The sequence below is a fragment of the Sceloporus undulatus genome, chromosome 2 (genome assembly GCF_019175285.1).
Source record: "Sceloporus undulatus isolate JIND9_A2432 ecotype Alabama chromosome 2, SceUnd_v1.1, whole genome shotgun sequence".
Classification (NCBI taxonomy): domain Eukaryota; kingdom Metazoa; phylum Chordata; class Lepidosauria; order Squamata; family Phrynosomatidae; genus Sceloporus; species Sceloporus undulatus.
Genome location: NC_056523.1, coordinates 194,023,229 through 194,047,015, shown reverse-complemented (window position 1 = coordinate 194,047,015; position 23,787 = coordinate 194,023,229). Strand labels below are relative to the sequence as shown.

The window sequence follows — 23,787 nt, the reverse complement described above, 5'->3', positions numbered from 1 at the left end:
TAAGATGCTACAAACCAAACAGGAGGGGGAAAAACACAATTGGAGACTGTTGTTTCAGTCCTTAGTAAAGATGGTATATTAGGAAGGATATATTTAGAAGCTGTAGGTTTCTCGGGAACACACACCATTTGACTTTATGTTAGACAATTTTATGGAGGTAAAGAATGTGCTGAGGATACCGTGGAGAGCCAAAGACAGCCCAAGGGGTCCTTGAACAGTTCAAACCTGAAATACCCCTAGAAGTCAAGATGATCAAATTGAAAGTTTGATTTCATCAGGAGAAGGCAAGATTCATTAGAAAAGACAGAAATGCTAGGAAAGGTTGAGAGTAGTAGAAAGAGGAAGACCACACACTAGATGGCTGGACTATATTATTGAGATCTTGGGCATGAATCTGGAGAACTTAAGCAGAGAAGTGGAAGACAGGAAGCCTTGGAGGTGTCATAGAGTTGTCATGAGTCGTGGTCAACTTGAGGGAACAACAACAAAGAATGTTTGAAGGCTTGCACTTCATGTGTTGGGAAAAAAATGAAATGGTCAAGATGTGTAATTCAGAAACATAGCCATGTTGGTTTGGAATATTGGTATGCAAAGGAAGATGGTGAGCAAATGGGAGTGGGGGGATCCAGCTGGCAAGAAATCCTTCTTAACAGCTACGAAGCATACGCATAATGACTCTTGCATGTACAACTTTTGTTGCTATGCTAAACAGTAACATTACTAGTAGAAATTGGCCACTATGATGCAGCCTATTTATGGCACAGCCAGCACAGTGTAGTGGTTTGAGAGCTGGACTACGACTCAGGAGACCAGAGTTCGAATCCCTACTCAGTTATGGAAACTCACTGAACTTGGGCAAGTCTCACCCTCAGAGGACAGCAAAGGCAAATCCTCTCTGAAAAAAAAAAAAAAACTAGGGAGGCACACTGCAACAATTTATGGAAGATCAAGAGTGGAACATGGTTTAATAACTATTTAAACATTACATTGCCAGAAGGCACAGGCACTCTGCCTTTGCAAATCCATTGTCATAAAGATCAAGACACACCAGGATTTCAACCACAGGACTTGTGCTATGGAATAAAGACACTACTAGAATTTTTAATATGCAGGGGAAATAACGAGTGAAACAATGTGCATACTTTTTCAGCAGCTTATAAAGCACATCTCTCTCATCTCCGCTTGAATTCATAACAAAGAAAGCTGGACAGTTTTTTCTCTTTTACTGCAGATCTTCCTTTCTTATAATAGTCAGGAAGGTTTGAGGTTGCCAGGAAAATGCTGACTAGCTTCTTACAGGGAGAGAAGGGTACCAGCAACACTTATACACTGTTGATGCTCCTCCTTCTCTACCATTGCACCTGGGCACAACAGTTTAATCCTGCTTTTAAGGGAGATTGAACAAGCCAAGTTAAAAAAACAGCATTAGTCACAAATCATTATTCAGTAGTTTATTGCGGAGACGTATAACTGCTTTTGACAGCAAACACACTCAAAAGGGGGACTACATTTCACCCTAAAGGACAGAGCCCCACCCAGCCCTCAAAGCATCCCCATCCTCCCACCCAGATCCAGTAACCTTTTCTTTAAGCCCAGCATGGATGAAGAAACTAAAAACCAAATGCAAGTTTTGAGTTAGTGCATACTCATCTCTGAAAACAAAAACTCACACGACCATACAGAACACTTAGGGGCACAGCACTGCAGGGAAGATGCAGAGCAGGCAGGGTGGGTGAGTGGAGAGATGAGAAAACATACCGGATAGTGCTTTTAAGCTAGACATATTATCATCTGCTATTCCTGAACATGGACTTTAAAGCCTGCTATACTCCCCCGACACACCCCACCCCCAGTAAACCTACATCTTTCATTTCACCATGTGTTATTTAGGATGGGCAGGTGGGAAGGATGTAACATGCAGCTCTGGTTTGACTCCTTTAGGGTGGCCAAGAATGTTCAAGTCTATGCCAGCGCAGGTGATATGGTCCATTGGTTCAGAAGACTGGTAGGAATAAGGAGGAGTAGTCATGAGGAAGGAAGAAAGGAGACAGAGAGAGAGAAAGAGTGAGGAGGTCTTCATGCTACTTCTTCCTCTGCCTCCTCTTCAAACTCTCCTTCTTCGGCAGTAGCATCCTGGTACTGCTGGTATTCTGAGACCAGGTCATTCATATTACTCTCTGCTTCTGTGAACTCCATCTCATCCATGCCCTCACCCGTATACCAGTGGAGGAAAGCCTTGCGGCGGAACATGGCTGTGAATTGCTCAGAAATACGCTTAAACAACTCCTGGATAGCTGTGCTGTTGCCAATGAATGTGGCAGCCATTTTGAGGCCACGAGGTGGGATGTCACAGACAGCTGTCTTCACGTTGTTGGGGATCCATTCAACAAAGTAGCTGCTGTTCTTATTCTGTACATTCAGCATCTGCTCATCTACCTCTTTCATGGACATCCTGCCTCGGAAAACTGCTGCAACAGTTAAATAACGCCCATGGCGGGGGTCACAGGCTGCCATCATGTTCTTGGCATCAAACATCTGCTGTGTTAGCTCTGGCACTGTCAAGGCCCGATATTGCTGACTGCCACGGCTGGTTAATGGGGCAAAGCCAGGCATGAAGAAGTGGAGGCGAGGGAAGGGCACCATGTTCACAGCCAGCTTGCGAAGGTCAGCATTGAGCTGGCCAGGGAAACGGAGACAGGTGGTCACACCACTCATGGTTGCAGAGACCAAGTGGTTGAGATCCCCATAGGTGGGAGTTGTGAGCTTGAGGGTCCGGAAGCAGATGTCATAGAGAGCCTCATTGTCGATGCAGTAGGTCTCGTCTGTGTTTTCCACCAACTGGTGCACTGAGAGAGTGGCATTGTAGGGCTCCACCACTGTGTCTGAAACCTTGGGAGATGGCACCACACTGAAGGTGTTCATGATACGGTCTGGGTATTCCTCACGGATCTTACTGATCAGCAGAGTCCCCATCCCTGATCCTGTGCCCCCACCAAGTGAGTGAGTCAGCTGAAAGCCCTGGAGACAGTCACAGCTCTCTGCTTCCTTCCTGACCACATCAAGGACGGAGTCCACCAGCTCAGCTCCCTCCGTGTAGTGTCCCTTGGCCCAGTTGTTCCCAGCACCACTTTGACCTGAGCAGCAAAGAAAGAGAGGCAGGGTGGTGGAGAGAAGGAAATGAAAAGTTGCTTGGTTCATTATTGGATTTTTATAAGAACAATTCAACTAGTGTGCTGGCTCTCTCACATTCATGCATTGTCACATTTACTGTCAGCCCTCCATATCCATGGATTGTTTATCCATGGATTCAAGCATCTACAGCTTGAAAATATTTTACTCTGTATTTAATGGGACTTGAGCATCCATGGATTTTGGTATTCATGGGGGGTCCTGGAACCAAACCCCAGTGGATACCAAGGGTCCACTGCACATAACCATTCTCTAAGAAACCACCTCCCCACAGACACTTAGAGCTGACCAATGGAACTCGGTACTCCCCTGGTGAGTGAATTGTTTCAAGTCTAATTTTTCACTGTCTATAAACAACTGTGCAAAAAAGGAGAGCAGGAATACATTTCTAAAACTGAATGCTTATATTATTTAAACTCCAATTAACCTGCCTGTTTGGTGCTAATAAAAACCTGAACAAAACTACAGATCAATGTGAGTGCTCACTTTTTTTTCAGTGAAAGATGCCATGACGTGGCATTTTTCCCCAGAAGAAAAGTGCTCCTGGGATGGGGACGAAGTTACCTACTGGCAGTAATATCTGTCCCCATTCTTGGGGAAGTTATTTTAAGGAAGTAGTCTGTAACATCATCCACAGACAGTACCATGAGATGACTTGCTGAATGAGGAATTATGCCATCAACAACATTCTCTAGGAAGAGGCAAACAAGTTTTGCTCTTCTTTTCATGCCTCTTAGAAAGACAACAGGCACCCCTTTATAATGAGGAACAAAAGCATGCTGCAAAATTATCCCATTCTTTCAGCTAAAACTCTAAACTCTGATTATTTCATGCAGCAAAACATTAAGTCTTAGAGAAAAGCATGCTCAGTTAACTAAGTGCTTTTCAAAATATTAAAACCATCCCTCCCAGGTTCTGGGAATAAGCCCTCCTATATAAGCAGTATTTTGTCACATTGTCAGCAGATCTAAATTTTGATAAGGAATCACAGCAAGTGGTTACTAGCCTTTATGATTTATAGGAAAACTGAAGGTGGCATCTACAAGAGTTCTTGTGCTCAGGGTGTGAGGCTTTCTTGCCTGTGTGACTAATAGTATCTCCCATCATGCACCATACAAGCACCATACAAAGAAAAAACATGTCTTGCAAAATATAAGTTCTAAAAAGCCCTGTGCTCCTTTTGAATGAAGTATCTAAAAGTAAAATGTAAGCCAAATATTTGTGCACAGAGATGTTCTGTGAAAACTATCACTGCAGTTACAAACCTTTCCTTTAAGTAGTTTTCAAGCTGATGGGCAATAATTCAAACTCCCACTCTAGATTTATATTATCTAAATAGGGTCCAAGGGTAAGCAGTTAAAAACAATTTGCCACAGAAGCAAGGACACTGCAGTTGCAATAAAAAGCTGGCTTTCTGCATGACCAAATGCAATTACAGTTCCTCGGCCCAAGAACTTTCCTATTCCAGATGGCCATTACCTTCTCCCATTCTAGGATGACTCACCTCATTTGCTTCTATCCTACTCCTAGCAACAAGGTCACAGTCCAAAGTCTGCACAAAGAGTATGATTCTCATCCCAGGACATAGGACACTAGGCTATGTCTGTACTTGTGGAATCCAATCTTATACAGAGATAGATGAAAACTGTTTTATTCTGGCCTCTTCCTCCAGGCACAAATGGAAGGTGATTTAATTTAAGACTTACTTAGTACTCAAAGCCATAGGCTGTTTCCCTTGCTGGACTCCAAGGCAAGAATACATTGAAAATACTAGATGCTATGGGGTCAGAGTATTCTGCAGCTTCTCCCAGCCTGGTGTACTTTAGTTGTGTTGGACTACAACTCCCATTATCCATGCTGAATGAGGATGGTGGGAAGATTTTAGTACAACTCATTTGGAGGGCACCAGGCTGGGGTAGTCTGGCACACCAAATTCTTTTTAGTGTCCAGAAACAGCCTGAAACTGGCATGTCCTGAAATGCCAGGGCAATTCATGTTCTCTTTCTCAGGCTAATTCTGAGAATTTTATTTGTAATTAAATATTGCAGGGATGGGTAGGTATCCTGGCTGAAGCTTCACAGAACAGCCTGATTCACAACATGAACAACAGTGCAGCACACATCACATACTGTTGCCAGTCCTGAATCCACAGGAAAGACCTTAAAGCAGCCTTCCAATGTTTTTCACTATTACTCCTCTGCCCACTGGCAAGGACTGATGGGAATTTCAGTCCAATACATATAGAGGACACTAAGCTGCCCATCCTTGATGTAAATGATTTTAATTTTATTTCTGCACCACAAGGAATTGTGCCTATGGTTTCCTTTCTCCCTGTTATCCTTAGAATGACCTTAAGAGGCAATTACACTAATAAAAATAAGATTCTGAGTTCAAATCAGTGACTCCCAAGCTTCATGCTTGAACCAAAGGGTCTCCCCTTGGTCCCTACAGTCCATGTTTTGACACTTTTTACCTAGTATAATAACCGGTTGCAAAAAAAGTTTCCCCCGACCTTGTTCACTTTGGAAAACAGCTGTTTGTAATGTCAACATATAAATAACTTTAGGTTCTAAATAACTCAGATTCAAATATACAGACACACACACAAACACACAGAGTGAGGTAGTTTTCTAATTTAATGGGCAGTGTCTTCAAGGGCAGACTATCGCTGCTCCTTCGCAATTGTTCCTTACCAAAGACAAAGTTATCAGGCCTGAATATTTGCCCAAAAGGTCCAGACCTGACTGAGTCCATGGTGCCAGGTTCCAGATCGACCAAGACAGCTCTGGGCACATACTTGCCACCTGAGGAGAGAGATATAAAGAGGGCTTTTAGAGGAATTGGTTAAAAATCCACCAGGTGGCAACAGTCCTCCCTTCCCAAGAGAATGGCTCTGATGTCTATTCAGGCAAACACATGTCAAGTAAATCAACCATTTCAAAGCAGGACGTGGTTTGTTCCTATTTGTGTTTACTGGTCACGTGTACCTAAGCTCTCCCTCTGAATTGGTCTCAGAAGATAAAAACTCAGAAGCAGCTTTCAGGATCGAGGCTGCTTCACTCCAGCAGCAAAAATGTGTCCTAAATCTTCAGTCCACCCTCTGGTTTCTCAGCACTGAGATGGCAAGCTTGATGAGATGCTTCTCTGGTGTTTTCCGTCCTTTCCCAACAACTGTTCAGTTGTAGCAGCTGCAGAAATGGTAGGCAGCTGCTACAGACTGCTTGCCCTCTTCTCCCCAGCTCCAGAGTTCATAGAGAGGTTACTCCATTCATTCCTATAACAGTGGCTGATCAGGTGCAGAAAGCAGGCAGACTGTTTTGTGAAACATCCAATGACAGCATTCATATTGATTGAATTTAGTCTAGCATCTCTCCCCAATTCCAGTGTGTTTACAATGAGGGTTGTCAGGTCTAAAACAAAAGAAAGCTCCTGTACCTCTAATAGTTATGGAGAAGAGGGAATTTCAGCAGCGATAAACATCCTGTTCTAGAAATATTAAAGGTATAGAAGCCCTCTCCTGTTTGTCACCTGGCACCTCTATTTATTATGTATAAATGGATAGTCAAAGACAGTGGGGGATGTATCACACTTTGGAAATATAATAGTTTGACACCACTTTAAGTGTCATAGCTCCATCCTGTGGAATCCTGGGATTTGTAGTTTGGTTAGGTATTCAGCCTGGTCTGTCAGAGCACTCTGGTGCCTCACCAATCTACAAATCCCAGGATTCTGTAGGATAGTCATGGCAGTTAAAGTGATGTCAAACTGCTTTATTTCTGCATTGTGGATTCAGCCAAGGTCAGGATATAGTTCAATTGGGGGGGGGGGGATAAGAGAAGACAGTGGGAGGCAAGTGGCTAAATTCATTACAATGAAAAGAACTGAGGGCAAATAACAAACTGGTTTCTAGTATTGTAACAAGGTCACAAACTGAATGCTGCCCTGCACTGGGCAAACTGGGTAGAAAAAACCCAGAGATACTACTTTTCTCTAGTCTCTGAGCTGCACTTTTGTTCTGCAACTGCAGAAAATTTTAATTAGGAACTAGGAAAGTTGGGAGTGTCAATTCAGCTCTTGGCGTGCAAATCTGTATCCACCACCATTTGAGGCAGTTCCAATATTTCACTAGCCTTGCTGAAAGACCGCTAGCCCCCCTCCAATTCCTTTGACCTTGTGTTGTGCCTTTTGAGATTGCAGGAGTGGTAGTGGTGGTGTAAAAATGATTTAAGTGAATAGACAGATAAATTGCTTGCATGGAAGCTGGGCAGCTAAAGTGTGATAATATAAATGTGCCCTAAGAAACACAGGCACTGCCCAGAACAAACCTGAGGCCTCATTGTAGTACACATTGATCCGTTCCAACTGTAAGTCACTGTCCCCGTGGTAGGTGCCAGTTGGGTCTATGCCATGTTCATCGCTGATGACTTCCCAGAACTGTAGGTAGAGAGGAAAAGGCAAGAGCATTAGGGACCCTCATGTGACAAAAAGCCTTTTGCAAACATACCTGTAGCCCAGGATCCGTGAAAGGAGGAAGCAAACAAAGCAGGTGGACTCCAGAGAGTTTTAAAAGCTTTACCAATAATGTTCTTGGAAGAGCTTGGAAAAGTTACCTTTTAGGACGGAAACTCCTAGAATCCCTCAGCCAATTGGGGATTTGGGAATTATCACCCATGAATGTTTTCCACAGATGTGAGCTATGATTAATTGCAGTTGGGCTCAAGCAGGAGAACATCCCAGTGGATTGGTATCGCATGGTATCATGCAGCATACTATCCAGGTTTATCACCAGACACATGAGATCTCTCCCCTACATTGGTCCCTGAGACACTGCAAGGGGAGGTCTTCTTCATAGCTGTGGCTGACAGCCAGGAGTCACCATCACTATACACCTGCCATGTGGGAGAGCAGTGAACTCTGATACCTTGGAGGAGGGGAAGACTAGGTACAGTATCAGAATCACCCCCACTGGCTTCAGTAGTACTCAGATGGCATATATTGGAATTGCTACCAATTAGCTGAAGCACTGGCTGTCTAAGAGTATGGTTTGCTCTTCATTCAGCACAGCCTATTTGTCATTCTGACCTCTGAAGGAACTTGCATTAGAGTTGGCATTTGGTTTCACAGAGCGTGATCTAGAGCACAGCCGTGGGCTCATCAGCTTTCATAGACTCTACCTCTAGGTTATGTTTTCTATAGAACAGGGGTAGGCAACCTGCGGCCCGCAGGCCGGATGCGGCCCGGCGAGGCCTTGGGACCGGCCCCAGCCCGGTCCTGCCGCCGATTGCCACTGGGGCCTTTGGGGGGCAATTGTCTATAGAAGCCTCAGAAACATGCATTTATATTAACATTTAAAAAAAAAATCAGCAATTTTTTCACGTGTCCTCCATTTTTTAAAAAGTGTCTTCCATTTGAAAATTTTGTCCTACATTTGTCCTGGTTTATTTATATATTTAATTTTTTAAAAATTTATTTATTTATTTATTTATTTATTTATTGGCTTCGGCCCCCCAGTTGTCTGAGGGACAGCAACCCGGCCCCCGGCTGAAAAAGATTGCCTACCCTGCTATAGAAGCTCATATACTCCTCCCAACCTAGAGTCACACAATATCCATGTATATATACCCCACTAATTTCAATGCCAGCATTCTCTGAAGATGCCAGCCACAGATGCCGGCAAAACACCAGGAATAAACTCTTCTAGAACATGGCCACATAGCTGAAAAACCCAAATACTGCGGGTCCACTACATGTTACAGAGGATTCTGGGAAATATTCTACAAGGCACATTGGGCCAATTCATACTTCAGGACTGAGGAATATAGGGGCACCCAGATGTTGTTGAACCCCAATTCCCATCAGCCCTAGCCAACTTGGCCCTTGATAAGGCATGATGACAATGACACCATGCCTTACCAGTGTCATGTCTTATCTAGGCAATGAATTTCCTCTTGTGTTTCCTTCTTTGATAATCAACCAACTCCCCACTATTACCCCATGTTCCATGATTAGGTCTAGCTTTGCCAGAGTGGAGAAGTTGCTCCAGGAAGCAGATACTGGCGACAAGCTGCTGAAAGACAGAGCTGTGAGCCAAGTAAGCAATGCAGGCCTCAGTTAAGATAGCAGAAGAAAGAATGTCTCTTATCAAAAGGAGGTACAACTTGAAAAGGGCAACAGGAAACAACAGTGAAGTCAGCCATCTTGCAGATCATCACTCCTGCTGCTAAGCTCATCTTGTGAAAATAATCCTCAGTACATGACAACAATTTTATAATTATTTTGCTGGACACCACTCCTGTTTTTAAACCAGAAATTATTTTCTAAGTCATTTCTACATCATCTGACATTGTGGCATGGATGCACAACAGTCTCACAAGGGCTACACCACCACAACAAAAATGTATGTGTGGTTCTCGTCCATGGTTCCTACATAAAATACCCTTGAATATGGAAAGCCAGTACATCAGGATAGAGGCTTCTTGGTGAGATCTTTCTCAGCCAGAAGTTATCCTTATACATATTTCATCAACCTGACACCATGAAAACCAAAAGCAGCTAAAAATCAAGTCCCGTTACATCAAATTTTGATTTAGCCAGTTTATGAGGCTTTGGGAGAGTTGGAAGGCCATCACCACCAGAAACAATGTTCTGTTTTTTGTTTTGTTTTGTTTTTGCTTGTAAATATTTTGGTTTGGGGGGGAATTAGGAGAGCTACTGGATGCCATGTTTCCATCACCCCTAGGCCAAATGGACCGATTAACTTATTCATAAGGCATCTCCTATGGGACATATTCAAGCACCCATATGCATTGCACCAATTGACACAATCTAATTATGAGGAGGGCTCAAAGGTAAGCAAGTAGAAGATTGCAACGTTCAGGTTAGAACTGAGAAAGATGCTCATCTGAAACTCTGGGTAGCTGCTGTTAGTAAGTGCCCCCAGTACTGTGCTAGTGGAACCAAGAGCCTTACACTGTGTAAAGGCACTTACTATGTTCCCTAAATATCATATTCTTTTATGCATGTTCAGACAGACTGTTAGAGAGACCAGAATTTCAACACATACAGCTGCTGACAGCATTAGCACTTCTCTGCTTGCCTGTTTTGCACAAGGCAGATACACCCTTACTACAGCTCTGTGCACACGGTGCTTTATTCAGAAGTAATATGATATCCTTCCTCATGTCATATTTCAGGCACATGATTTAACTGCTGAAACCACACCCATGTCTTAAAAGTAACCCAGGAAGCAGCCCTACTTTGGAAACTCAGCAAGTTGTCATCACACAGTCATTTGAACCAAGAGATCAAGTCACTATCTGGTATAGGTGCAGCTGCTTTCAAAAGTCCATTTATTCTGTCACTAGAAGCTACCTGGGCTTGCAGGCCAACCATCAGCCAGAAAAAAATGTGCTAAAGAAGACAGTCAGAAAAAGGCCAACTAAAGAGTTGGGAGACCTCACTTCACTTTTTCCTAGAGCTTCCCCTCACCAGCATAACCATGCTGGTTGGGTTGCTCTGGAAGTTATAGTCCATTTTGATTCCAACATCTGCTGTTCAACCAAAGTAAGCTTAGGCACGTTATAAACGGCAATTTAGCACGCGCTCTGCACGTGCTAAGGTTACAAAGGGGCGTGCTAGGGTTAGGAAGGGTCTTACCTTCCTCATGGCCCGAGTCTAGTACGCGCGGAGCGTGTACTAAATGGCGGTTGCCGTCCACACGGGAAGCGCCATTTTGATGTCTCGGATGCACAGCGTCCGGATGTGGCGCGGCGGAAGTGATGCCGTGAGTGCGCGCCTCACGGCGCCATTTCCAGGGGCCAAAAAGGAGCGCCATTTTGGCACTCCTTTTTAGCTGCGCCGGGAAGCCTCGCGGACTGGCCACTGGGGCTTCTCGGTGTAGTTAATGACGGTGGCGGCAGACTGCTTGCTTTAGGGTGGTCTGTAACGCGCCTTAGTTTCTGGGGTTTTGCAGCTGTGAGAAAAAAGGTACCCCTCAACACATTTTTAAAATTAGGCTGTTTTTATGGATCCAGATACAGAGAACCTTAAGGCAGGGGTAGGCAATGGGGTGCCCTCTAGATGTTTGGTGCTACATTTTCCCCATAAGGACCATGGTCTTAGCAATAAAGCAACCACCACCTTAGGATGTTCATGCAAACAGGCACAAAGTTTTCTACAAAGCAGCTATTATCCTGAGACCTTGCACCCACCATCTCTGGGCCAGAAATAAAGCAAAAGAAGGAGTAAGAAGTACAACTAGTAGACAACTCACCCTGACTAAGATGCTTGGAGCTACAAGTGAAGTGGAGGCCTACAAAAGTGGAAGCAGGGGCTCTTTTGCCGATAGCATGTTTTAGCGCAATGCTACTGATTTCCCTTTTGGCAGTTAGGGCTTGTCTTTAGCCATTATTGAGATAGAGGACCCAATGGACTGACTAATGAAATCAACAAGACACAGCAAGGCCTGAGCAGATGGCAGAGATATGAGGTGGGTATTTCCCCTCAAATACAAATATCATGTGAATAAAAAGCATCTAATTCAACTATGTATATGCAATAGAAAAAAAATCAATAGAAAAAAACTTCCTTAACAGCACTTCGTTCAATATGTATATAAACAGCTGTACATAGTTGACTTAGCTACTGTATTTTTATTTACATGATATACCTGCATCATACATGATACACCTGCATCTGTGGTTTGTTACTGTTTACTCAGAGGCCTTCAATGGTTTGTGTGGAAACTTCCTTGTAGGCTATCCACAGATAACTTTCCAAGATGGAACATTTTCCAGGAAATGTTCTGATGCCTTGTTCTAGTTATTCTTCTAAGGAGACAGGCACTGAGAATCCCTAGTTCTCAGAGCAATAGATTAACAAATGAACATGCTGCTAAGTTTAATTCTATTTCACTAAATCATTTGCTTCTTAGTCAGGAGTACAAGTAGATAAGACTAAATGTGATAATGAGCGTATATGGTATTCTCTTCAAACTATTGCAAGTATTTCAATAAAATAACCTCCACATAAAGCTTTGAAAAATGTTTGAATATATAAACCAGGCATGCTAAAACAGATAATATTACTTAGGAAATTATTTGGGAAATTTTCTGGAAAATGTTCTAGTTCTGTTCTTCAGAACAGAAAATCCACATCATTGATGGGTATGTCTGGAAAGCCAGAGGTTCTCCATCTCTGGAATATACAGCAGCTAGGTCTCCGTTATGCAAGAACTATGTGGGCTTCAACATAGCTAAAATATGCCCAGAGTAGTAGTTGCATAACGGAGACCTAGCTGCTGTATACTGTATTCCAGAGATGGAGACCTCTGGCTTTCCATATATTTTGGACTACAACTTTCCATTATATTTCCCATCACCATCCATATTGGCTGGTGTTTTTTGGGAAGCTGAAGTTACACTCTGAAGTCAGTGCCGCAGGGAATAAGTATGCAAGAGGCCTGCTACACACTGCTGAAAAGATCAGAAGTCATAGAAGGTCCTTTCCATTATATGGATGATTAACAGAGAGGGCAACATTACCAGAACACACATGAGTGGATGCTTGGGCCTCTGTGCTTCAGTAGATGCTAATGGGAAGGAACACAGTACCAAATCATTAGCTGAGTCAGGGCAACTTCCTTCCTTCCTTTAGTGCTTAAGTGGTGCCTTTAGCCACAAAGGGCTGGGTTTAACATAAAACAGCTTATTGCTGGTCTGGCATTCTCACAGCTCTTGCCACCAGTGGTTTAGACTGGATTTAGAGGACAAGCATTTAAGAACACTTTATGGTATTTTAGAATCTTTAAAAAGCATGGTGGGTTAGCCTCCTGGCACCTTCCAATAAACAGGTACTGCAGTGTTATTTTTCCTGTGAGATGATACTCATTGGGATTCCTCAATGCAACCTGCACGGCACCTCACCAGAATTGAAGGAGGCAGAACCTCAGAGGCATGGCCATTGCTTTGAAAGCACCTGCTGTCTCTGAGCCTCAGTTGAGGGGAGGGAGGATGGTTTGGTAACATCAACTGAACTATCCTGCAACCCCAGAGAGAAAGGATATCTGCCCATTGTTCTGTAATCCAAGTAAGAAAACACTTATTTTTTTTTTGCAAGATTGAAATATATCTCCAATTTTAATCCAGAAGATTACAGCTCTGCAGTCTAGGTTTTTAGACATTTGATCCACAGACTGGAGCACATATCTAGGTGCAACAACTTCACCTGGGAACAGGTAGACCAAGGCAATCGAGCACAAACAAGACAAGGTGATTCACAGCCACCCTTTGGTCCAAATGGCAGGTACCAGTGCCAGACTATAAAAGACAGACCTGCAATGAGGCAGATGAGCCTGGGCATATCCAGGGCTACCTGTATGCGGCATGTTTCTAAGCAACAGATTCTTCCATTGGCTCTAGTGGCCAAAGTCAGGCTTAGTCCACAGTAAAGTGACCATCTGTAGTTCTGAAGCTACAGAAATGATACCGAGAGGAATGGTGTTGAGGAATACATGAGGAATGTGATATACATATAATACCACATGGATAATATTGAGATACCACCACTGGAAGTGACAACACTTGCAAAAGACAATGACCATCACAGAACTAATGCTAGTTTTCTCTATCACCTCCAAGCCAGGGCTTTTCAAAAGCATCAGCCTAATACTGAGAGATGGTGCCCAATATCAATCTTTCCCCAAACTGGTATCTTCCAGATGTGTTAGCCAACAGCCATGCTGGATGAACATGCTTGGAGTTATGGTCTTAAAGCATGTGGTGGGCACCAGCCTAGCAAAGAGCTGTCTGTACTGTATATCACTCATTGAGCTCCACTTATCTTGGTAACCGCAGCCATTATTAGATTATTCTGGCATCCAAGGCAGAAAACCCATGTTACTGGTGAGTCCAGACACCAAAGAAATGGACAGGAGCTATGTAACAGCACCACTGATCCATTTCAGTGGGATTCATTCAGGCCATCTTACAGACGGTATTTCCCTGTTTGAGCCAGAAAGGGCTCTGAGATCCTCAGGAGATCTCTTCTCTTAGTCCAACCACCATCACAAGCATGATTGGTGCGGACACAAGAGAGGGCCTTCTTGGTGGCTACCCCTAGGCTCTGGAACTCTGTTCACAGGGATGCCAGAATGGCCCTTTCCTTGTTGTCTTTTTTATTCAGGAAGATTTAAAAATGAAAAGCATTGAAATAATGCATTAATGCTGTATTGTTTGATAGTGAATTGTTTAAATTGCTTTTAATCTTTTAATGACATTTTATCTTTTTATGTGCTAATTCTAAATCATTTTAATAGTGTCACACAGTTTAATCATATTTTGATATTCACTTCCTTGTATGTTTTAGCTGTATTGTTTTTAAATTGTAAGCTGCCTTGACTCCCATTTTTGAAGAAAACTGGTATGTAATACTACTACTACTACTACTACTAATAATAATAATAATAGTAATTGTAGGATAGTAGTTCCATAGTGTCTGTGCTCACAGATCATCTTGCCTGCCCCATCATCCTGTTATGAGTGTCAGCCTCAATATCCTTCAAGGTGGGGTGGAGCTGCAGCTTTGCCAGCATGGAGAAAAAAAAAAAGGCCAGTCATTTTCTCCTTAACTAAAATGTCTCCCACCGCTCTCTGCAGGTAGTCTAGTTCATCAAGGTGGTTTTCAATAGGCAGAGCATCTATCTGGAACACATCTGTAAATACACACCCCTAATCTCTACCTCATACCTAATCTCTATCTATTTGCCATGCCACAATGCCCACAAATGGAAGTAACAACACTTGCATGAGTCAATGGCCCACTGGAAAGCTAATTCTAGATGTTTTTATACCATCTCAGAAGCAAGGGTTTTCAGTGGGATCACCCTCATCTACCTGATGCTCAAGCTGTCTGATGTGGCAGGGACTGCTATGTTTGTGCCATATTATTGTGCCCATATGGTTTGCTGGAAAGTTGGCACAGATGGCCAAGAGCTGATGGCTCATGGACCAGAGTCAGTTTGCAGACCACTGCTATGAGCAGCACTGCCTCAATGTAAATTTAGTGGAGACTTGTGTGAGAATGAGTTCTCCACGTGTGAAGATTTACACTTGCGTGCATCCAGAGAAGTGCTGTGCAGTGTGCTGTTGGATTTACACACCTACTCACCTGCCCATGCCTGGAGAGTTTTGTATAACCCCCCTTTAGTGTTAAGTAAATTACACTTCTTAGTATTAATATAACATGATATAATATTTCTAGTGTAATATAATAATTTTAGCCCCAAGAAATCAGCTGCAAGTGAAGGACCTCAGCTCTGTTTTACCACCAAATTGCTCCCTGTTCTCCTCCCCTCCAGTTATGTCACTGCATGTGACTGTATGAACGCAGATCACCTGGATCTAGACTACCCAAGAGAACCCAGAGTCCAGGGTTGTACAGAAAGTGAAGGGAGGCCTCAGAAAAACCATGCTAATATTAGCCACCTGCTGAGTAAACTCAGCATGCACTTGCAAAAACTCCTTCTGTAGGTTCCCATACAAGAAAAAGCAGTGTTCACTTTTTAGTCACACAGTGGCTACAGAGAGCAGGAAAATCTCAAACTGACCTAGTCACCTAGAGAACGCTACTACAATACAGTGCTCCAAAAGCTGGGCTGTGGATCAGAGAGTCCTTACTTTATGGGGTAGGACTGCCCTTTTAAGAAAAAACATATATTCTGCTGCCCCCATCCCCATCCAATCCCATCTTAAATTATGAACTATGAAAATGGCAACCTGCCTTGCATAATTGTAATTTTCGCTGGCAACTGTAAATTTGTTGCATGAAAAGGAGGGGGAAAGAATGTAGCAGCACCTTTAAGACTGATTTAAATGTTGTTAGATTCCTTCTTCCTTCCTTTTTAGACAGTTGTACAGATTCCCAAGAGAATAGAGGTGCTTTTGATACATACGCTTTTACTACACTACATTGAGCAAATCTCCTCTGCACAAATCTTGCCAAGAAAACCCCATGATTAGGGTTGCCGCAAGTCAGAAAAAGCTTGACGGTGCCCAATAACAACAACTGCCAAATATTAAGCAAATGTAACACTTCTTTCCCAAAGGTGGGGACAGAACTTGGCATCTTACACTTGCTTCCAGAAATCTATCCCACTACAGGTTTCCCTTCTTCCCACCAGTATCAGATTCTGCCCTGACAATAAGCTGTTCCTATTAAAGCCCCAAAGGGATGATATTTTACCTTGCCTTAACATCAGAAGGTCCACAAATGGGGCTCTCTGCATTTCCCCATCACATCATACCCACCTCCCACCATCAGTAGGCAGGGCACCAGTCCCCAGCCATTTCTCAATGCCTTCTGAAAGACACGGTAGTTTAAAATGGAGTCGTCACTGTCTGTGTCAGTCTCTGCCCGCCTCATGCTGCTGCAGGAACAGGAGCAGCCTGAGTGGCATATTCTATTTATACCCAACGCCTGTGGAGTGGAAGAGAAGGAGAGGCTGAAGGGTGGGGATGCCAAAGCCCTTGTCTACTTTAACCTCCTCTTGCACATGCACCCAGGCGCACACCCTTCGGAGAAAGCAGCCAAGCCAGGAAGGAGAGACAAACACCGCAGTGGCATATCTAGCACAGAGAGCAGGCTTCCGCTTGTCTGGGCACCTGATCTGTTGAAAGAATCCAGCAAAGATGGCTGATCAGCTTTCCCTCGGCACTCGCCAGCTCCAGGAAGAAGGGGCTTAGCTGCTGCAAGAAGTTTTCACTGAGCAATCTCAAAAAAATCTGCTTTCTTCACCCTTCTGCCCTTTAGAATTTAGGGGACAAGTGGATTTTGTTCTTGTTTTTACCAAAGAATTCCTTTCCACTTTTTAGGGATTAAACTCTTAGTTTCCCCTGTCTTTGAAATCCTTTCCCTGCTAGCTCTGATAACTCCTGCTTATACTCGACTATAAGTCAACTTCATGTTCAAGTCGAGGGCAAGTTTTAGGGCCAAAATTATGGATTTTGACATGACCTGTAGATATGTCGAGTAAAACTTAGGTGCATGTGACAAAGGATCTAAAAGATGAAGCAAAGGAAAACACTGCCAAAGAAGTTACAAAATTCCAGCAGGCATAACTGTGCTCATACTAAAAACTAGATAGATGACAGAGAGCAGGGTCAGTGTTTCCAGGATAGATTACATTCTTTCTTTTCATCAGGAGATGGTTCCTTTTTAAAAAAATAAGAGTTAAAATACAGTGCTTACATCAACCCATGGATAAGTTGACTCAGGTTTTTTGGATCAGTTTTTTGAGTAAAATTTTTAGACTTATACATGACTATATATAGTAGTTCTTGAGCCACCCCCATCCATCTCCTGGTGGCAGTGCCTCAAAACAATCCTATTTTGATCAACCTTGAGAGACATCTATTTAGTATCCTTTAGGCCAGGCTCAAGAAGACGGACCTTTAAGACTGTGTGTGAGCATGTGAGTGAGTGAGAGAAAGAGAGGGTGAAGGACACAGAGCCATGTACATCTTAAACCCCTGGCTGGGAGAGTGCAGCTGCTGCCTTTGTTTTGCAGGAGAAGTATAAATGAGAGGACAGCTAGCCAGATCTTATTACCATAAAAAGGGTGAGGTTACTACTAGTGCCAGCTTGGTTCTGGACTGCCTGGCACAGTGGGCAAAGGAGTGTGAATATAGTACAGTCAGCCTCTGTAACCACAGATTCTTTATCCATGGATTCAACCATCCATGGCTTGAAAATGTTTTTTTTAAAACATATACATTCCTAAAGGCAAACTTTAGTTTTGTCATTTTCTATAAAGGACACCATTTTACTATGCTACTGCATTTAATGGGTCTTGAGCATCCACAAATTTTGGTATCCATGGGTTGCTAGAACCAAACCCCAGTCATCGGATACCAAAGACCAACATGCAGCGACTGAATTCTCCCTTTCTGCGGCTGCAAACTGCCCCGCATCTCAAGGTCAGGATGAATCCTCAGTCCCCAAGGAAGCATATTATGTCTGCAGAGGCGTTTGCCTCCACCCAAGCATGCTGAGCAGATAAGTCTTTTTAAGCTCTTCCTGTGATTTTTTTTTTTAAACTGTCCCGATTTTTAACATTATTAATGCCTTCAGATCCCCACTCGGTTTATCTACAAAGTCTGGCAGATGTTTTAAGACAAGAAGGCAAAGCAGAGGGTGGGGAGGAGACCAACTGCTGTCTTATGCCGGAGAACCGCTACATAACCCTAGGAGGGCATTGCAGCAAGGCAGCTGCCAGTCAAATGCAAGTGGTCAGTCTTAACAGACACTGGGTACTGTAATGGCCATATCAGGCTAGAAGAGTCTCCAAAAGCAGAAGCCCAACTGTCCAGGCTCTCCTTCTCCCATTCCCTGCCATTTTAGCAGCTCTGGGTTATTCATAGACTGAGCATTCAGCAAGGGAGGGAGAGGGATCAAACACAAGAAAGCTGAACTTGGCAGTGGTGACTCAGGCCTCGGCTCTCACCGAAGGGATCAAGCAGTGTCAGGCAGCAGGTGGAGACTCACACAAGGGAAAGGGGGGGGGAAGGCAACCAAGAATAAAAACTCTTGGCAGGAGACTTTCTCCCTGATTTTATTCTTTTGCATGGAGGAAAAGATTTTCTATAAGGAAGCCTACCTCCAGTCTTAAGAGACACAACTAGGCCTCTGTGTGCCTCAAACTGGCCTAGGTCCAAAACACACTGCAGAAATATTCCAGTTTTACACCACTTTAACTGCCCTGGCCCAGTGCTAGGGAATCCTGGGATCTGTAATTTTTGGGGCACCAGCACTCTCTGACAGAGAAGGCTAAATGGCTCACAAAATGACCAGATTCCCTAGCATTGAGTCAGGGCAGTTGAAGCAGTGTCAACATGGATTATTTCTGCAGTGTGGTTTGGACGCTAGTACAGTACTGAGAATCAGATGGTTTGGGTTAGTCTTACCAGATGGAAGATAACCTGAATTACAGAGTGATGGTGGAACTCAAGAGGAGCAGCTTTGGAGTAAGAGTTCGATCCACAGGGAGAGGCATCAGCCTGTGCTACCCACAGATCCACTCCTTGCCCTTTCAATGGCTAGGCTCTGAATTACTAACAAGGGTGGGCCATCTCTGTAGGGGAGGATAAGGTGTGCTGCATCTCTGACCAGAAGAGTGAGAGGCAGCATCTCTTTCCTAACAGGACTGGTTCTAGGCCATGCCAGGAGTTCTGTGGATACAGCCAGGAAACTGCACCAAGTCAGGTCTTTCTAAAGCAGTATGACGTGGGCCCTATCAGAAATGTGCAAACATGCAGCATCCCTTTCAACAGAGTTCAGGTGAAGAGTTGCCAATTTCCTTGGAATCTGGGGAATTTAATTAATTTCTTTCCGGGGATTTTAACTGAATATTCCAGTAAACATTGGGGAAGTCTGGGGATTTTGGTAAAATATTCTGGGGAATATCTTTGAGGCTTGTTGGCAACAGAGAAGGCACCCCAGGACTAAGAGGTTCTTGGATCCCGTGGTGGACATTTACTCCAGTCAGCCAGGACTAGGTTGGCAACAGTCAGGTCAGCTAGAGGACTTTTTCTTCAGCCACCCCTCGACTGTGGAATGACCTGCTGGAAGATTCCACAGCTGAAGATGCTGTCCGAATTTAAAGGACCATTAAAGACGTGTCTCTTCCAGCAGGCTTATCCAGATGATTTTTAAATTGTGAATTTCGATGCTGAATCTTAACTGTGGACTCTTTTAAAATGTCTATGGTCCAAAACATACTGGAGGAATGATCCAGTCTGAGACCGCTTCAACTGTCCTGGCTAAATGCTATGTAATTCTGGTAATGGTAGCTTTGTGAGACATTTAGCCTTCTCTGTTAGAGAGCTCTGGTGCCACAATAAACTACAATTCCCAGGATTCCCTAGCACTCAGCCATCTCAAACTGGATCATTTTTGCCATGTATTTTGGACCAAAGTCTTATTTGTTCTTTCAATCTGTTCATGTTTTAATCAGTGCATTTTAACTGATGTTGTGCATTGTTGATTATAAACCATCATCATGTTCAAGCAGCAAGGGAGGTGCCCAAGCCAGAAAAATCAATGGCAAGTTAGAGAAACTGGCCCAGTTAAGGAAACTAAACTTGTTAGTCAAGGTGACAATTTTTAGGGGTGTTTATGAAACTGGACACAGTCCAAGAAGCATCTCAGAACTTGGACCTCATGAAGGCAGGGTGACCTAACCTTCAGGAGGAGAGGACAAGGCCCCACAAAATGGAGGACCTTAGAGAAAAAAGAGACTTGTTGGAATATAAACCCACGCTTCTTCATCCTGCTAAAAAAGGAGGACGTTTTGGAATGCCTCCTAGACAGACGGTGGAAATGAGGGACCTAGGAGAGTGGGGAGGGGAACAAAATGGCTCCAAGGGAGGAATCTCTTCCATGGGCCACCTTTCTGCGCACCTCCCTCCGCTGCACATGAGATAAGAGCCCCACAGATGTTCTTGATGTTCTCTTGACAAGCCCAGGCTGCATTGACAAGAAGGAATCCAGGGCTGGGTCAGCTTCCTAGAGGACAAAACAGCCTGCCTTACAGGGAGTTTGGATTTCTAGGCTGCATCCACACTGGGGGAATAATCCGGGTTGACACCACTTTAACTGCCCTGGCTCATGGCTATGGAAATCTGGGAATGGCAGTTGGTTGTGGCACCCTGGATTATTTCCCCTGTGTGGCTGCAGCCCTGTCCTATCCATGCTCTATGGCAGGCCTGTGCAACATATGGCCAAGGGGAGGCCACATGCAGCCCGCCAAAGGATTTTGGGTGGATGTGGAATGATTTCAAGGCTCCTCTGCTGCTCAGCCTTCTCCTGAGGAGAAGGCCAGGCAGCAGAGGAGGAGGAAGGTGGGCAAATGCTTGCCAAGCAAGGCTCCTTCACCATCCAGCTTTCTCCTGAGCAGAGGAGACTGGACTGCAGTGGAGGAGGAGGGTGGGCAAATACTTATCCTACAAGGCTCCTCTGCTGCTTGGCTTTCTCCTGAGGAAAGAAGGCAAGGTGGAGAGGATGAGTGGGCACTTGCAGTGCTCCTCTGCTGCTCAGCTTGCTCTTGAGGAAAGGGCCAGGCGGACAAGTATGGAATGAATATCAAAAATATCATTATTCATAATATTAATAATTAATTAAATGTAACTTCTGACCACTTGAATGTGAGCAAGCTGTCCTTTTTGGGTGAGGGGCAATTAAATTAATGCATTTCATTTGTTCTGTGGAATGAAGGAGTTAAACCTGTTTTAATCCTGGCCCCTTCCTACTCCTGGGAAGATCTACGGGGAAGATGTTCAACCAAGGCTTTATTTTAAAGAGGAAATCTTTCAGCTTTGCCAGCCTGGGTCCCTAGTCACTCAAAGCCCACCATCTCCAGATGCCTAGCTCAGCACAGCCCTATCCCATATAAGGTGCCTCCACCAGGCTTCTCTTCCATGCTTTCTTCCTGGGTTTAGACTAGTGGATCTCCAACCAAGGTGTGCAGCCATGGGAGGGAGGATCTTCTTCCCAGATCTCTAGAAATCTAGTCCCACTGGGCTGCAGGGAGAGAGGGACTGCCCTTCCCATCCTCCCCCCACTGGCTGGGATTTATGTCTTCGCCAAGGAGCCATGTTGGCGGCCGCATTGCAGAGAGAGAGGCACCCAGTGTGTGTCGTCGACACAAAAACACACAAACACAACAATCCTCAGGAAAGCAAAAAAAAGGATCGATCCCCACTTCTGGATCCCGGGCAGCCATGATCCAAAATCCAAGCATCCTGGGTCAGAGTTGGCAACAAGGAGGACACAAATCTCAACACAACAACGCACAGCTACACAACACCCACCATCCCCAGCCAGGATGGCTTCCATCTTTACTACTCCTTCTGCCACGTCTCCCAACAAGATGGCGCTAAGAGTCCCTGAGAGTGCCTTTTTTGTGCCCTACTGCAACTCCCAGCATCCCCTTACAAGGCTGGCAGAGGATGATGAGAGTTGCAATCCAATTTTTTTTTTACAAAAAAAAAAAAGGATTTCTTCCATGGAGGGAAGCCAGGAAGGTTGCTGGGAAGAGACCAGAGGAACCTCCCTCCCCCCAAATAAAACAAAACTTTACTTAGGGCATGGATTGTGCCCCCATCCCTAACCTTGGCCCCGATCTGGTTGCCGCACTGGCCGGCTTGCAAATGGACGATCTCCCTCATGGTGGCTGCTTCTTCTTTTTCCTGGATCCGATCCGAATCTCCTTCTGGAAGCTCTTGCTGGCTGCCTGCTCCTCTGCTGCGCCTTAAATGGGGAAGGGCAGGGCCAAAGGAAGGGAGACACTGCGCAGGCGCCAACCAGCCCTCCCCTCCCTTCCTGCAGCCAAGCCAAGGCCCTCTGCACATGCTCAGAGGCAGGGATGTTTGCTTCACCCTTTGGGGGCAATACAGCTATGCTGCCAAGGAATCAAGGCTTTCATGCTTTGGGCATCAGTGAGTGCTTCTTGCAGCCCCTTGGAGCCTCACTGAAAGAAAGAAGATGGGGACACTGATAGGCTCCAAGGGGCTGTCAGATCTTTTGGCTGAAAGAGAGAAGTTGGGAGCATCAAAGATCCCTTCAGATCCCTTGAGATCCCTTGGCTGTTGCTCCCAATTTCTCTCTTTCAGCCAGGCTCCAAGGGGCTGCTAGATCCCTTGCCTGAAAGAGAGAGGTTGGGAGCATGAGCCAAGGGATCTTGCAGCCCATTGGATCAAAGATCCCTTCAGATCCCTTGCTTGGTGCTCCCAATTTCTCTCTTTCAGCCATGCTCCAAAGGGTTGCAAGATCCCTCGCCTGAAAGAGAAAGGTTAGGAGCGTGAGCCAAGGTCTCCCTCCTTGGAGGTGTTTAAACAGAGTCTGGCTGGCCATCTGTCAGGGTTGCTTTGATTGAGAGTTCCTGCATGGCAGAATGGGGTTGGACTGGATGGCCCTTGGGGTCTTTTCCAGCACTATCATTCTATGATTCTAAGGGATCTGGCAGCCCCTTGGATCAAAGGTCCCTTGAGATCCCTTGGCTGTTGCTCCCAATTTGTCTTTTTTAGTCCAGAAGCAAGCTGGACTGCCATCTTACTCTGACTTCCCCACCAACCATACAGCAGTGCCCTTACCTGGTCCTTTTGGCTGGTAGAGCTGTGTGTGCCAGCCTGGCACTAGGAAGTGGTACATGGACCCAGAACGGCTTTGTAGTTCAGCCAGAAATATTTGTGCTTTTTGGAAGGAGAGCCTGTTCCCCTGTTGATGAAAAGGGGGGGTGAGCAAATACCCTCCATGCTTAGGGAGATCTGTATCTTACCTCTACTTGCCATTTTAATTTATTCCGCAGTCGTTTGTCCTATATAGGATTCCAGGTGTGTGTTTTTAAGGTAGGGAGGGGGCTGCGGGTAAGTATTATGTATTTTATTGTTATTTATGTGTTATTGTAACCCACCTCAATCTGTAGGGAGAAGCGGAATATAAATAAAATATTATTTATTATCATTATTTATTACCTGGACCCCAGTGTTTGGGAAAATGTGGATATGATTTATTCCTTATTACAGTATATATGCGACTATAAGCTGA

General features: G+C 44.5%; 1 protein-coding gene across 1 annotated transcript; it reads right to left on the bottom strand.

Moving 5' to 3' along the window:
* Positions 1–1,436: 1,436 nt before the first annotated feature.
* Positions 1,437–22,511, bottom strand: TUBB4A (tubulin beta 4A class IVa). Its single transcript, XM_042451090.1, has 4 exons — positions 22,353–22,511; positions 7,515–7,623; positions 5,883–5,993; positions 1,437–3,134 (listed from the first exon to the last, which is right to left on the bottom strand). Exons 1-4 carry the CDS (start codon positions 22,407–22,409, stop codon positions 2,077–2,079), a joined length of 1,335 nt encoding a protein of 444 aa, XP_042307024.1. The 5' UTR covers positions 22,410–22,511; the 3' UTR covers positions 1,437–2,076.
* Between the last annotated feature and the right edge of the window lie 1,276 nt (positions 22,512–23,787).

Excerpts from the sequence above, each read along its gene's own strand:
- TUBB4A (XM_042451090.1), bottom strand. The coding sequence starts at position 22,409 with ATGAGGGAGATCGTCCATTTGCAAGCCGGCCAGTGCGGCAACCAGATC. Across the intron at positions 7,624-22,352 it reads GCAACCAGATCGGGGCCAAG|TTCTGGGAAGTCATCAGCGA; the intron begins GTTAGGGATGGG and ends CTCTACCTACAG. Across the intron at positions 3,135-5,882 it reads GCCTGATAACTTTGTCTTTG|GTCAAAGTGGTGCTGGGAAC; the intron begins GTAAGGAACAAT and ends TTTGCTGCTCAG.